The following is a 16119-nucleotide window of genomic DNA, read 5'->3' as shown; positions in this document are numbered from 1 at the left end:
AATTTTATATTCTTTTTTACAATTTTTACAATTTATTTAATAGGTACAAAATCACTTTTCTAAAAAAATTAGGCTATTCAAAATGAGTGATTTTCATTCTAAACAAATTGTAAACAAACATAAAAAATTGTAAATTTTAGTACAATTGCATTTTCATATAAATATCATGTTATACAGTTCAAATTGAGCGTTCGAACTTTGAAAACGGAAATATCGATCGATAATATGAACTGATCCGCACTATGCATGGTACCATAGCCTCATTCATTTAATTTTACATTATACATTGGACTTTAAAACCAAGTCACGTGCTCGAGCTTTAGATTTATTAAATTACTTAGTCAAAATAAATATAAGTTTCTTCTACAATTATAATTTATTCGCAATAGTAATTTAATATAATGTGAATTACATAATAAGTTTCTATTGTCTTTATGTTTAATTTTGTTTTCATTAGATAGGTGGAAATTTCAAGATACACACACAATTTTAAACTAACACAGAGATTTATCTCGGTAAAATTAAATATTATATTTTTAACAATTATATACTTTGCAACCACTCAGTATCTTTTACATATTTAGAAGTTAAAAAGATGATTAAGTTAAACTAAAATTATAAATTATAAAATTATTACGAATAATAATTATTCTCTCTCTACATAAAACACATATTGGTTTCACAAAAATTAATTAGTCTCTCATTAGAAAAAAAATAATTACCTTAGCCAATTCATAAATATATATATATATATAGAGGAGGGATCAAGTTACAACACTTGAAAGTTACAACAAAGTTACAACATCATTTTTTTTCATTTTCAAAGTCCAAATCGTCGATCCAAACCGTTAGATATTCAATCTATATTAAAATGTGCTTACAGACCAAATTTTACATTTTTTGAAATTTTTTTGCTATTTATTAAGATGGGTACAAAATTGCTGTTTTTTAATGGTGCAGAATTTTAATAAATACAGCGATTTTGTACCCATCTTAATAAATAGCAAAAAAATTCCAAAAAATGTAAAATTTGGTCTGCAACCACGTTTTAATATAGATTGAATATCTAACGGTTTGGATCGACGATTTGGACTTTGAAAATGAAAAAAAACAATGTTGTAAGATGTTGTAACTTTCAAGTTGTTGTAAGTGGATCCCTCCTCATATATATATATATATATAGGAATATGCTAGCATGCTATGCATAGCATAGAGCCCCTCCATGCAATGCCTTGGATTTTGACTTTTCAAAATCCTAACGGTCGATCCGAACCGTTCATCTTGTTCTCCATATTAATATGTATTTGGGGACCAAATTTTACATTTTTGGAATTTTTTTACTATTTCTTTAGATTTATTGAAAATCGCTGTTTTCAGCAAATCTGGACCATAAAAAAACAGTGATTTTCAATAAATCTAAAGAAATAGTAAACAAATTCCAAAAAATGTAAAATTTGGTCTCCAAATACATATTAATATGGAGAACAAGATGAACGGTTCGGATCGACCGTTAGGATTTTGAAAAGTCAAAATCCAAGGCGTTGCATGGAGGGGCTCTATGCTATGCATAGCATGCTAGCATATTCCTATATATATATATATATATGAGGAGGGATCAAGTTACAACATTTTTTGAGTTACAACAAGTTACAACAAGCTACAACAAGCATTATTTATATTTTCAAAGTCCAAATCATCGATCCAAACCGTTAGATGTGATCTCTACAATAAAATGTGCTTGGAGACCAAATTTTACATTTTTTGGAATTTTTTTACTATTTATTAAGATGGGTACAAAATTCAATGGTATGAATTTGACTAGTTTTTGTACCCACCTTAATAAATAGTAAAAAAATTCCAAAAAATGTAAAATTTGGTCTCCAAGCACATTTTATTGTAGAGATCACATCTAACGGTTTGGATCGACGATTTGGACTTTGAAAATGTAAATAATGCTTGTTGTAACTTGTTGTAACTCAAAATATGTTGTAACTTGATCCCTCCTCTATATATATATATATAATAAATAGTTGGTATCCTCGACTATATTGATTATTGGATGCGTTTCAAACATCCATTCCCTCGTCATAGTCGTTCTCCTCTCCCTGCCACAATTTTTTTTAGGAGATATTATTTGATAGCATTAATTTTGATTGGATCCAACCCAAGCTTGGTGAAATTCCATCCCTTGATCAACGGAAGACGATACGAATTCTCACGGAGTCGCTGTTAGATAAAATCCATGTCAACAAGGAAGGAGACGGACAGACGGTCTATTGAGGGAATTCGCATCCTCTGAGATATCTCATATGTTGCGTGACTTTTTGGAAAATCTTAACCGTTACAATATGTTCTGCGCGAATCTCAAAGCTCAAATAATATTGGCTCCCTACGTCACTCCCGAATAGGCACTGGACACGTCGGTCACGCAAAATATGAGATATCTCAGAGGATACGCACTCTAATAGGAGCGGTAAGAACAAGAAAATCCTCACCGCGCACGAAGCACCGCAAGCACGCGGAAAAATCGGCGTCACGCGTCATTCTTTAAACGATCACCTCTCGATGATCTCATCTCCCGCGTCAGCCAGTCTCCACCATCCCCCGGTGACATCATTCTCCTCGTCATCAACGCGACTTCACAACCTACCCAAGATAATTTATCCCTTGGACCCGGTGTACCAAAACCAAATCAAGAGATGGATTGGACATTCTGGCACTGGTCTAGTAATTCAGCAGGCATAAACTTTTACCTGACCAAAGACCGCACGACTTGGACACAAGTTGTTTTTTCTGATCCACATGCAATTTCTACTTCTTTCTACCAGGATGCTGACACGGAAGATTCAAGCATTAAAGCTATAAACTTTCGACACGTGGATATTTCTGCTGAATAGACTGAATAGTACAAAGTTTCGTGCGTATTGTTTTGTGGTGTACGAACACCAACATTTAATTTCCGGTCCCAGGAAAAGGAAATCAAATAACCAATTAATTATTACTGTAGAAAAGTTGAGTGGAGATCTCTTGCTCTCCTTTTTTTCCCTCTCAATTCGACCTGTTGTATCTAGTCCAGTAGTACCTTTGGCGCTACTTCTCGCCAATTCTTGTTAGTTCATTGCTTGTTCCTTGTTAGGTTCGCTTTGAATTCTGTTATTCTTCGTCAATTTTTTGATCTAGAAATTAGGTGATTGGGCGTTGCTGTTGTAGTAACTCTACTAGATTTCTTCTTACTTTTTCTTTTTCTCCGTGGTTTGGATTTTCTGATCGTTTAACCTGCGTTGTGATTTAGCTAGATTATAATTTAGCTAGAGTTCTAGTAAATTAGGATCCTTATTTTTGATTGCTTAGAGCTGGGCCTTTTCTCCGTGTAAATTGGGCTAATCGGGATTGAAAAGGCAATAGTATAGTTTATTCCTCTGAATTCCTGATCAATTATTGCGTAGTTCTCTGTATTGTTTCTTTTGTTGGAAAGACTTGAAGAGAAGTTCACTGCCTCCTAAAACCAAATTTATCAAACGATCCGAGTTTTTCCCGTGCAAAATCCATGTGAATGTGAAAATTGTCTACTTGTTTAGCTTCGATTGGTCTTCTATTTTCATGGCAAATTTTACAGAACCCTCTTCTTCCATCAGTTTTGCCTCTTCTTCCCTCCTTTCTAACGGCACCTCTATCCCGGCCCACAACCTGCCTGACCCCACCACGGCAACTGCTGCTCAAGTTGTATCCTCAGCCGATCAGTCTCAGAACATCGAAACTTTTAGCCTCAGCCGCCTGAGTACCAATCTCGAGCGTCTATTACTTGAATCGGATGACTTTGATTTTGATTGCACCGATGCTGATATCATAGTTGAAGGGTCCCCGATTGGGGTCCATCGGTGCATCTTAGCAGCCAGAAGCAAATTCTTCTACAATCTCTTCTCGGGAAGGGATTCGGACAACAATGCCCTTGTCAAGTCAGACCGGGGCAAGCCTAGGTATGAAATGAGCGAACTTGTGAAGTGTGGGAAGGTCGGGAGGGAAGCATTGATGGTTTGTTTGGGATACATCTATACCGGGAAGGTGAAGCCACCACCACAGGACGTCTCCATTTGTGTCGATGCCATGTGTGCACACGATGCGTGCTGGCCGGCAATTAGTTTTGTGGTAGAGCTGTTGTATGCTTCTTATGTCTTCCAAGTGGCTGAGCTTGTCTCACTTTTTCAGGTTAGGTTAATTTTTTTTGTTAAATATTGTCATGGGTCACTCAAACTATCTTATATCACAAATTGGTTGCCAATTTTATTTGTCCCTCGGAACCGGTTTAACATTGAGTTCAGCTCAGATCACTCCATGCCTGTGATAAAAAAATAAAGTGAATGAAATTTTCTGTCCATGAATAATTTATGCAGTCTTTTATAGTTTCTTACCTCCACTACTCACCCACAACATCATTAAAGATGAAAACTCAGCAAATTATGTACACCTGTCTTGACAAGTATAGATAATCGAGCTGTTTATGTATGATATTACTTATAAAGTATGCACCCATTTCCATCTGTTTCAAAATGGGAGAGAGAAATGGAGATGAAGAAAATTAGTCATTCTGATTGGGACAAAATGAAAGTTTATTGGCCCCGGGGGCAAATTGAAGTTTTGAGTGGCCAGTTTGTGACACGGGATATGTGTGCCAGGTAATTGTAAGTTATAGTTTGGTTGATGAATGAAAGAAAGGTATTGCTTGTGAAAGAAAGATTTATATTATTATCTTTTTTCCACAGAATTCATGCCAGGTAATTACAAGTAATAATTTGGTTGCTGCTTGTGTCAAAGAAAACCGTAATTTTGTTATATATTAGAGTTTTATTTATTTTTAATTGTATACACATAGTGATCCTACTAAATCAAATAGGTAAATATTGTCATCAATCAAATTACTGTAAACTCTTATTCCTGCTATAGCATTATTTCATCTTAATTCTTCCTTCAGAAAATGAATAAGATGGTCTATTGCATAATTTCAGCGGCGCCTCCTAAACTTTGTAGATAAGGCTTATGTAGAAGACGTGATACCAATAATAAAAGTTGCACACCACTCAAAGCTCAATGCCCTCTTAGACCATTGCATCCAACGCATCATCCGATCTGACCTCGATAGTCTGTCACTAGAAAAAGAAATCCCACATGATATTGCTGAAAAAATCAAAACTGCTCGCCTCACCAGCTCTCAACCAAAACAAACACCGGACCCTCAAATCCTAGAAAGCACCTCGACCCACGAGAAACGAGTCCGCCGAATTTACAGAGCCCTAGATTCTGATGATGTGGAGTTAGTAAAGCTTCTCCTAAATGAGTCAGAAATTACCCTTGATGACGCCAAGGCATTGCACTATGCTGTTTCATATTGTGACTCAAAAGTTGTGTCAGACTTACTGCAGCTGGGCCCCTCAAATGTAAATTTAAAAAACGAACGAGGACTCACCCCTCTACATATAGCAGCCATGAGACGAGAACCGGCCATTATCCTATGTCTGTTGAATAAAGGCGCATCAGTTTCGGATACTACCAGAGAAGGCAGGAGTGCGGTGACTATATGTAAAAGGTTGACAAGGTCGAGGGATTATAATTTGAGAACAGAGCAGGGGCAGGAGTCTAACAAGGATCGAGTTTGTATTGATGTGTTGGAAAGAGAGATGATGCGAAATCCATTTGCTGTGCATATAGAGGATTCGGTCACATCACCTCTTTTAGCTGACGATTTGCATATGAAGCTGCTTTACCTTGAAAATAGAGGTTTGAATTATACTTTGAGATCCTTTTTGGAAATTTATATGTTTTGGTAGTCCCAACCTGACCACCGATTTGGGAAATGAAGCATGATTAATCCTAATGCTGCCTAAATTAAGTGCCTATGTATACATACAATCTTGCTTATGGATCATTTAGTATTTATAGCTTAATTTGCTGTTCCAATATGCTATTTTTCCCTGCTTCAGAACACGGTACCAATATAAAAAAAAAAAATCCTGTTGTGTATTCTGGCAACTGTGAGTTTGATTGTTGCTTATGGATCACTGTAGTATGATTGCTGCATTGCCTTTTAATTATGACTGTGGATGCAGTTTTATCTCTGTTTCAAAAATATTCACATCACTTGTTATAATCAATCTCTTGATGTATAAAAATAACAGGATTTTTGTCCAATGGATACAATTTTTCTTAATATTGCCTCTTCTATTGACAGTTGCATTTGCAAAGCTATTCTTTCCAACTGAGGCCAAGGTGGCCATGCAAATTTCTCAGGCAGCGCAAACATCTGAATTTGCTGGGGTCTATACGGCAGATAATTCTGGTAAATTAAAGGAGGTTGACCTAAATGAGACCCCTGGGATGCGAAATAAGAGGCTACGTGAAAGGGTCGATGCCCTTATGAAAACAGGTGCTTTTTTTTCTCATTTAATCTGCTAGGATGGAAACTCTAGCACGTGGTCTTGGGAGGAATATTTTGTAGAGTTGATTTTAGCTTGTAGGAAATGTTTCCAGCTCGAAGTTTTTCCCTTTGGATTATTTAGAAAAAAAAATAGTTTTAATAAATCTAAAGGAAAAGACGGTTCTTTTTACAATAATTTTTACAATAAATTGTTTTGTCTAGATGAGCATTACAATTATCTGCTTGTCTTACAAGAATTTCATTGGCTCTATCTTGCATCAATGGATCATTGTACACAAACAATTCATTTCTGGTGCATAACATCTTTATCATATAAATAGTTATCTTTCATAAGTAAATAAATAATGAACCTATCTTTGTTAACATAAACAGTGGAATTGGGGAGGCGGTACTTCCCACACTGCTCACAAGTGCTTGACAAGTTCCTTGAAGATGACTTACCAGATCTCTTTTACCTCGAAAAGGGCACCCTTGATGAACAAAAAATAAAGCGGGCCCGTTTTTGTGAGTTGAAGGAGGACGTCAGAAAGGCTTTCTCAAAAGACAAGGCTTCGTCTTCTTCCACTTCATTATTGGCCGAATGGTACCATAAAATTCAGAGGAAGTGAGGAGTTGGGTATGTATCACACACACTTAGAGAGGGAGAGGGAGAGAGGATCAATTCAATGTAAACTATGTGTTGTTAGTTAGAGTTGTAATATGTGGGATAGGTGGTAAAATAGTTTTGTTATTAATATAGGTTCTACAATTCTAGACCTAGAGAGAAACAAAATACAATGATGAACCTGTGTTGCTGCACTGAAGAATATATGAAATGGTTGAATCTAGTTCTTTATTCTTTGCACCGTCTCGAATTTTTACTAGCTTCATTACCTTATTTCGTGATATCCGGATCTTTTAGCAACTTTTTTTTAGAAAAAGCAATTTATTAATTGAAAGTCTAGATGTATATCATATATGAGCATCTCGTTTCCTCTTCTCTTCCCCTTCGGATAAGTATCGTTAGAACACAAGCACAAGTTTTGATTTTAAAAGCCCAGCGAGAACCGACGAATGAAAATTTAAAAAATAATTTATCCGAAAGCCCCAATGACCGAAGAAAACTGAGCCTCAAATTGTGGCTTATTTTTGCTTGTTTATCAAAAAAGAAGAAACTCTCTGCGGCGCAGAGAGTTGCAGAATAGAGACTACAACAACCGAATCTCCTCTGGGCCTTGCATTCTATTAGTGCACATGCAAACTGTGGCTTATTTTTGCTTGTTTATCAAAAAAGAAGAAAATAAGAAACTCTCTGCGGCGCAGAGAGTTAGAGAATACAGAATAGAGACTACAACAACCGAATCTCCTCTGGGCCTTGCATTCTATTAGTGCACATGCTGCCATCAATGGCTTGAGAGATTATAAATTTAGGGAATTATCGCTTTCTTTGAGCATCAACCCATTTATATTTATCTTTAATTCCTAAACCAGCAAAAGAACGGGTACAATTTATGCTCCGCCAGATGTAATAGACAGTGCGAATCTAGACCTTGTTATGTAAAGCACAAGGCTGTGCAGGGAAACAAGGTTATGTTCTGGGGAAGAACCCGCTACATTAACTGGCTTACTGAAACTAGCACGGAAGATCAGAGTCTTAAAATGGACAGCCTACCGAATTAATAAATGCCGCTTCAGCTTTTCTCGGTGTACCAGAAAATAAAGATTTTAATCGGTGCGTGGACTCTATCAGTTGCATGATCTCTTTCAACTACCTTTTTGGTGTGATCCCATACCCTGTCAGGAAGCATCTCCAGTCTCTGTGAGCCCCACAAACAGATTGGCTTCTTCTTTGACAATTTGCCTGTTTTCTATCGAGTCTTATTCATCGATTCTCTCTGCATTCAGGTTTGATATGTGCCAGCTACCTACACACATCTTGGTACCTGGTGTTACGTGTCAGTTCCTCACGTATGTAGTGATTGTTATTTACACGCTCTGAAAAAAGTTAACCTTAATGATCGCAATATGATGATCTGAACTTCCCTATTCTCTCTCTCGGTACAACATCAAATTAAGAACAAGAAAATAGAAAAAACAGCATGTAACCTTAATGATCACAATATGATGATAAGTACAAAATAATGTAGTAAAAATGTCCATCTGATTTTGGGTTCAGTTCTGCTGATATAACTCCACTGAAACACGGTGCAAAAATCTGACACTATTATGTGAAAATTAGCAACGTGCAAAAGGGGAAAAAAAATGGAAGGGTACAAAACCTATTAACTATATTGAGACTAAAGTCCATATTAAATATACACCAATTTCTTCTAGGATTTTTTTTGCTCTTCTTTCATAACGGGACAAATTTACATGGAGTATCCGGAATTACAATACAATGGTACAAAATGATAGAACTTATGTACTTCTGCATTTCGGTGTTTCCTTTTTCTCATCCATTTTATACCCCGCGGTTTCTTCACTTCTTCTTTGCCAAAGTCTTCTTGATGCCTTTCAAAATCTTTCCAAACCATACCAAGTTCATACAGAATAGTACTATTGGTACGAGAAATACAAGAATATAACCAAATATATGCATTTTCTCAATCTACAAAACAGAAAAGAAACACATAATGCAGCAAGGTTTAGTGACTGCTTTGGAAAACATATTTCTGAATAAAAATCTTAAGATGGGGAGCGAATTAATACCTGGTCATAGTGCAAGTACATGTGATAGAACAAGTATATGAACAAACATATTCTGGCTACCTGCATTGAACACCATTGAAAGTGGTTAATAAAAGGTATAAAAAAGTTTATTTTATATTTGATGTTAGTCTATTTTGTATTCCTTTTTTGATAAAGCATACATGAAATCACCATCATGGACTACCACACCAATAGGTTTTAACCAGTTATTGAACAATACAGCGGCAGGCAATTCTGATTTTATTTTTTAGCTAAATGAAGCAATGAGGAAAAAAGGCCAAAAAGGAGAGGGTTAAAAATAACACGTTAATAAAACAAAATAAATCGACATACCAGCCATGCAAAAAACATCAACAGACCATTAATGAGGTATGCTGTGGATTTTTTCATTCCTGCAGTGTCAAGAAACCTAGAAAAGAAAGAACAAAGTTAACAACACTGGTAGATAAAATCAAATAAACACACGGCAATTAATCAGAAGTTACCATCTTAAGTTTATCTCAGGTGTTGTTGCCTCAGATATGAGAACCATGTAAGTGTAAAGCTGCCCTTCACCAGAAAGCATAGTATATGCTATTGCAACTAGAGATAACGAGTGATGAACTACCTGAAAATATTATTCGAGTAATTTCAAATTATTTGGGGCTTTTCAGAAGTAAGAAATCCCCAATTAGCTTATAAACAGATATCATGTAATCATGAAGACAACTATAAAAGTTTGTCGGGTGAAATTTATACTTATTCAAGTTTTAACCCGCATGGAACATTGACATCCACTTTTACTTCCATTAAAAACTCCCATTGACCTTAACAGTTTAGAGAGTATGGTACTACCATTGATTTAGCTTAGTTCTAAGAAGTCATAATGATTAGTACGTACAAATTCCTTTCCACCAAGAGAAGGATACAACCAAAATATCAGCGCCAGATCTACAATGAAATATCCAACAGAAACCTGTCAAACAAACAAAAAAAAAGTTTCAGCTCCATTTGCATTCGAATATATATGAATCTAAACAATTAAAAGGATATTGTTATTATTACCCCTAAAGTAAAAGTGGAGAAGTTAGAGTAGCGTAATGTAACCGGGCCTTCCAGTTGATCGGCAAACATATTGTTGAAGAATACTAGGTATATTGACACGGAAGTGATATATACTGCATGTGCACTTGACATTCCCCTGAAAGTAAGAAATTGATACATGTAATTATGTTTCTCAAAGGTATACTCAGTATGGAGCTGACATGACTGGCACATAGACAGTACAAACAACATCGACCAAATGACATGGATACGATGAAGGAAAAGACACAATTTATTATGGAAACAGATTTAAGGCTAGCTTACTATTAACGCACACTTACATTTACACTGTCATTTATTGGGTACGTACCGGTTATTCCATTCGATGCGCTGAATCTTGGTGAGAGAGGGGTAGCACTTGAAGTAATATGAGCTCAGTACATGTGTCAGGTCATATGCCTAAACAGAGAAAACCTGAGCAATCAGATTTTTTTTTTCCTGGTAACATTCTGAAATGCCCAGTAAGTAGATATCTGTCTGGTAATATCTTTCTTTTTTACTTTTGTTTGCTACTTTCATATATTCATCTGGTAATAAATAAACATTGATCGGAAAAGAGGTAGTACCATCTTGCATAGAATAATCCCAACAATGAGAGAAGTATAAGGGAGAACTGGATTGGGTAATAAGTAGTTTCTAACTAGTTGCTCAGCTTGGAACTTATAATAGTTCACCGCCATTTTTGAAGTTATTGGAGCCTGTAAAAAATATGTATAATTTTTGTAAAGAGATAGACAAATGGAAATCCTGGGACATTTCTAAAAAATGCAAATTAAGCAGTTTCTAACTGAAATGCAAAAAGAAAGACTCATTCCACTAACCTCTGGATATTGTCAAATAATTACAGAATGTGATTACAAGGAAACAAAATCAACAGCAAATTGGCCTAAAATCACAACTTAGAAACAAAATCCCAAATTGGAAGCATTGACGCTGCATGTACAAGCAAGGTAGTGCTAGAAAAGTGAATCGACTCCCATTTTCAAAATTGACCTAATTCGCTGAGTTTCCAAAGTACGAATCCACGGATCAGGAAAAACTTAGCAATGAAGCGACAAATAACGCACAAATAAGAGTAAAAATCCCCGTTTCGAGGGTTACAAATTATCAAACAGAAGAGCGAGTAAGAAACTGACCTACACAAATAGAAGGCAAATTGATCCTGAAATTACCGAAAGAAGGCCGCTTTTGCAAGTATACAAACAACGGCGAATGGAGGAAGCAGAAGAGAGGAGACCCCACGAGTACCTTAGTGAGTGTACGGTGGGCCGGGTCTACCTAGTAGCAGAAAGAGGAGAGGTTTGCGAGGTGGGTGGTGCTGAATTGGGGAAGAAGAGATTGTAATGAAAGCAACAATCCATTCAACAGATTGACAGAGAGAGAGAGAGAGAGAGCTAACAGCCTATCAATGTCCCCATTCTACCATCATTAAATCCGATGCCTAAAATCGCCAACCTTTTTCCTGCTTAGTTTATTGATGCGTTCGTTAAATCGATTAGTTAAATAGATAACAAGATGAGTAATTATTTAGGTTGTCAGAGATGGTAGGGGCCTGATCGTAATTGCCTAAAATTTGAGGGGCTTGCGAGTAATTTCCTTTTTTGTTCTTGTTGCTATATAAAATGTTTCCAGTTCAGAAGGGGGATTATCATAAAACTGCCCAAACTTATAGAATCAGAGGCGAATCCAAGTTGATTGAATGGGTTTGATCCCCGTTTATTTTCAATTTTTTTTATAATTATAATTGATTTTTTTTTATGATTTAGAATAAAATGCTATGGTACTGTAAAATTGACTCTTACATACTGTAGAATTTTTTTTAGAAACAATAAATAAAAAAATAGATTTTACCAAGTTGGATTGATAAAAAAAATAGATTTTACCAAATCAACTTGATTTCTTTGTTTTTTTACAAAAATCATAAGAATTGAGAAGTCATTTCGGTTCCTTTTTTTTTTATACTGAATTGTCATTTCGGTCACAATCGTTTTCATAGATTTCGAGAAAAAATACATTGAAAAATTGTAAAAATATCTTAGACCGAATTGTCATTTCAGTCCCAAAAAAAATTTAGATCGAAATGGCATTTCAATCCTTATGATTTTTGGAAAAAAAAATATATAATCATGTTGGCTTCATAAAAATCTGTTTTTTTAATTATGGTTTATAAAAAAAATTCTATGTTATATGTATATTTGATATGATTAATCCTCATTCACATTTGTCTCCCATAACTTGAAAGTCTGACTCTGCTCCTGTACAGAACTAAAAGAGTATGATTCAAATATCTTCATGTTTTATGTTTTTACTTTTTGTAATTTCTAATATATATTTTTGTAAACTCAGATAATGAAAAAGAGCGTTCAGTTTATTATATATTACTTCATCTACACATCATGAGGATCTTAAAAGGATCAACATCCAAGAATTATTCCCATTCGTAAAGTTTACAAATTCTCTATACAAATGTTTATTTCGCAAATAATTATCCAGTGGTAATAAATTTTGTTTTGGGGATTGCGATGGTTATTTGTAACTAAGCGTTTGATACTCTCAAATCAATTAATAACGGTGATACACTTTAAAGAGACCAGAACTGCTGTCGGTGAATTGTATATTGTTCAAATGCTTAAAGAAAATCGAGAATCTTAGCAGTTGCTGCAATTTTACATGTGTACCAGCTATTGTTCTGTTTTTAAAGAATATGATGAATATAGAGGTTGGATTAGCTCAGTTCTTAAATTAAATTTAAAATTAATAAATTTCATAGGTGCAGATTGACTAATCACACGACGAAAGCGAAGCGACTCTAAATGAAAGCGAAGCGACTCTAAATGAATGATCAATTTGAAATTGTACAAGTTACAATGATCTAAGTTATCTGTTTTTTTTTTTTTTGTTAATAGAAAATAACGAAGTTATAGCTTTTTAAATTTTATGAAGAATCTCTCGTCTAAATTTTAAATTTGTAATCTTTTCTTGTGCATATATATTTTACAACTTGTTGGTCAAATAATTCACTAATTCAAATAGGTCTCTAAAATGGATATATAATTTGAGGAATTATTTGAGAAGTTTCTATCCTTGCACTATTTCAAATAGAGATGTCATTTGAACTCTCCATTTTTACAATAGAATGAGTCAATGACTCCTTAGGAAATTTCTCCACCACTTGATAATTACTTTAGGAAATTTGTTCCATACTGACTTGAAAATTCTAACAATTAATACATTTTCTTGTCATGATTTTTTTAGTATCTACAATATATATAAAAAAAAAAAAAATCAATTGTATATAACATTAGGCCAGCCAGACAGAAAGAGCAAACAAGAATCTATAACATATTTATTCTCTTTCTCAAAAAAACAAAAAATTATTATTATATTACTACCATTTATAGATGTTTCCAATTAGCATTTATTTTTTTGCATGTACGATGATTGATGTCACATTAATTTGATTGATAACAGCTTGATTCAATTGTCAATTCGAATGATATAGAAAAAATCAACCGTGACTTAGAAAAGGTTTATTTATACGCTATAGAATTAAAAACTTAGTTGATGACCAGCTATACATCTCACAGATTAATTTCTAAATGAGTAAACCGTAGTGATATGCTATGAACACTTTTTTTTTTTGATGAGTTGGCAGAGGCTGCCAAAAATTTATTATTACCAGAATTAAATATTTACAACACCCACTGATTAGAGAGGATCTATATTCTATACAGTATCCCTTCTTTTACCAGTGTCTTACTACCTGACTAACTTAGCAACTACATAACCAACTTGATCCTATTTCTATTGCCTTCATAGCTGTAACTTCTGGAGGTAACCTTTCCCCTCTGAATATGAGATTGTTCCTCCTCAGCCACAATTGCCAGCAACTGCTTACAAACCATACCATCCCTGCTAGCAAACCCTCCTTCCCCCTCAGTCGCATACCATACCTGCTATGAACACTTTTATAAACTAATTTGATCGGTCAAAATGCAGCTTATCAGATCGCAGGTTCAAAATCTAAATAGAGGAATCTTCTGTGAAATTTTAAATAGTTGGATGGTTTGACCTTCAATATTTACTAAAAAAAATACAGCTTATCAAATAACTTGATTTTCATAATTGGTCAAGGGTTTATTTCTTTCTAATACGGCCTTTGTCAAAATCAGACCGAAATTCAGTATGCAATTATGCATAGAAAATTCATTTAATAAATAAGTAAATGTTGGAGGTCAAGTCATCCAACTATTTAATACTTTTGTTATTACAATAAAGGATTTCCCACATCCGACCTCAATCGGATTAACACTGAAAACTTTAAACGGACCAGCTAATAATAATTAGAACAACGTATATTTTTGTATGAAAATATTTGTGGAGAAAATATGTTATCTGAGATAGAGCAAAATTATTTATTTACTGATTTATTTTGTATGGATGATGAAACAAATGATACATACATAATTTGCATACTAAATCTAATAATTACATACATAATTTGCATAAAAAGCAATGGAGAAAAAATCTCCATTACTTATGAGTTTTAATCATTTTTAACATTTGTAGTATATTTTTTATTAATATTAATATATTATTCAGACTATTTTTTTAATTATATAAGTACCCAACATATATAGTTATTCTCCGAATGTCACCAACATTGGTCAAAATATATTCAACTCAGTGCCCACAATCATCTCGAATTTCTAAACTTAATTTTTTAAGCCCTTTTTTTTAAGAAGAAGAAACTTAGAGGTCTAGTCTCTATATTTCATTGATCAAGACACTAGCGGTGTTGGTTTTACATAAGTAAAAGATAAAACAAATGAAATAAAAGAAAAGGCTAAAAAATTATGAAATAAAAGACTGACAATAAGATGAAAATAAGAATAACATTTTTATTTGAGTTGGGCTACGGTGAGTTGCGAAGTAAAGCGACTATTTTACTTCATGCTCATATTTTGCGATTTTAAAGTTCAAAATGTCGATCCGAACCACTCAACATAATCTCCATATTGAAATGTGCTTGGAGACCAAATTTAACATTTTTTGAATTTTTTTTACTATTTATTAAGACACTTTGAAAATCACCGATCCAGTGGTCCAGAAATTTTTACTGTTCACCCGGCTTTTTAGATTTTCAAAGTGGCTTAATAAATAGTAAAAAAATTCTAAAAAATGTAAAGTTTAATCCCTCTTCTTCTCCTTTGTTTTTAAGCCCTTCAAAAAGAAATAATTGTCTGAATAAAAAAAATGGACATTTGTCAAGTTATTTTATTTATAAAAAGTTGGTAAATAAACAGGTGGTATATATTAATGGGAAGAAGACTATGGAATAACCGTAAAATATGCAAATATAAAATTAAGAGGGACCATATTGGTTATTTTAAATATATAGGTCGTATTTTGGTTGAAGATCATATTTTAGCATCTTAAATGAAGCTAGGTAACAACCACGTGCTGACTCTTATCTCCCGCGTCCATTTTTGGATTAACTGTGACGGTGTGACCTGTTTTGACCAAATTCTATGATGAGAGAAGTAATATAGCATTTAATTTTGAAGGATCACATGTGCAGGAGATAAACATTAAATCCACCTCGCTTTTCATGAACGGGGGAGAATTTTTTTTATGGATCGACTAACAGTACCTTCTATTTCATTTTTTAGCTGCAAGACAAAAAATAGTGCAACGGAGATCACTAACTGACGCGCACGTGGTAATTACCGCCAATGAGCAAGGGCTATTGCGATTTTATTCATTGTCAAAATGTATAGTATTCATACCTACAAATTTAAGTACTATTAATTATTATCTATAATATTCGTCATATGTAAACACAAAATGGAGGAGACTATTAATCTTGGGACCAGTAAAGACAAAGGGGACCGCTAATAACGTCTGACAGCCTGGAT

The 16119-nt window shown here is 34.3% G+C and overlaps 2 protein-coding genes across 4 annotated transcripts; one reads left to right on the top strand and one right to left on the bottom strand.

Moving 5' to 3' along the window:
• The first annotated feature begins 2989 nt into the window (after positions 1-2989).
• LOC144569098 (BTB/POZ domain and ankyrin repeat-containing protein NPR2-like) lies at positions 2990-7270 on the top strand. Of its 2 annotated transcripts, XM_078319278.1 has the most exons (5): positions 2990-4206; positions 5004-5772; positions 6224-6418; positions 6803-7041; positions 7082-7270. In XM_078319278.1, the coding sequence occupies exons 1-4, from the start codon at positions 3601-3603 to the stop codon at positions 7036-7038; spliced, it is 1806 nt and encodes a 601-aa protein (XP_078175404.1). In that variant the 5' UTR covers positions 2990-3600; the 3' UTR covers positions 7039-7041; positions 7082-7270. The 2 variants fall into 2 exon arrangements, with proteins under 2 accessions (XP_078175404.1, XP_078175403.1); XM_078319277.1 differs by having other exon boundaries at positions 6803-7270.
• Positions 7271-8680: 1410 nt separating this feature from the next.
• On the bottom strand, positions 8681-11702 carry LOC144569354 (uncharacterized). 2 transcript variants are annotated; one of them, XM_078319657.1, is made up of 9 exons: positions 11338-11702; positions 10768-10899; positions 10512-10600; positions 10163-10298; positions 9999-10073; positions 9604-9725; positions 9452-9527; positions 9119-9178; positions 8681-9017 (listed from the first exon to the last, which is right to left on the bottom strand). In XM_078319657.1, the coding sequence occupies exons 2-9, from the start codon at positions 10879-10881 to the stop codon at positions 8889-8891; spliced, it is 801 nt and encodes a 266-aa protein (XP_078175783.1). In that variant the 5' UTR covers positions 10882-10899; positions 11338-11702; the 3' UTR covers positions 8681-8888. The 2 variants fall into 2 exon arrangements, with proteins under 2 accessions (XP_078175783.1, XP_078175784.1); XM_078319658.1 differs by having other exon boundaries at positions 11342-11640.
• Positions 11703-16119: the final 4417 nt, after the last annotated feature.

This window comes from Carex rostrata, chromosome 18, assembly GCF_964058835.1.
Source record: "Carex rostrata chromosome 18, lpCarRost1.2, whole genome shotgun sequence".
Classification (NCBI taxonomy): domain Eukaryota; kingdom Viridiplantae; phylum Streptophyta; class Magnoliopsida; order Poales; family Cyperaceae; genus Carex; species Carex rostrata.
Note: the sequence above shows the minus strand (reverse complement) of the source record. Positions and strands in the feature narration are given on the sequence as shown.

What these genes read in the sequence shown, in the direction of transcription:
- LOC144569098 (XM_078319278.1), top strand. Translation starts at nt 3,601, where the DNA reads ATGGCAAATTTTACAGAACCCTCTTCTTCCATCAGTTTTGCCTCTTCT. An exon ending in AGCTTGTCTCACTTTTTCAG is followed by an intron (nt 4,207 to 5,003) that starts GTTAGGTTAATT and finishes GCATAATTTCAG; the next exon opens with CGGCGCCTCCTAAACTTTGT. An exon ending in GCTTTACCTTGAAAATAGAG is followed by an intron (nt 5,773 to 6,223) that starts GTTTGAATTATA and finishes TTCTATTGACAG; the next exon opens with TTGCATTTGCAAAGCTATTC.
- LOC144569354 (XM_078319657.1), bottom strand. Translation starts at nt 10,881, where the DNA reads ATGGCGGTGAACTATTATAAGTTCCAAGCTGAGCAACTAGTTAGAAAC. An exon ending in GGATTATTCTATGCAAGATG is followed by an intron (nt 10,601 to 10,767) that starts GTACTACCTCTT and finishes TTCTCTGTTTAG; the next exon opens with GCATATGACCTGACACATGT. An exon ending in CTCTTGGTGGAAAGGAATTT is followed by an intron (nt 9,726 to 9,998) that starts GTACGTACTAAT and finishes TAATATTTTCAG; the next exon opens with GTAGTTCATCACTCGTTATC.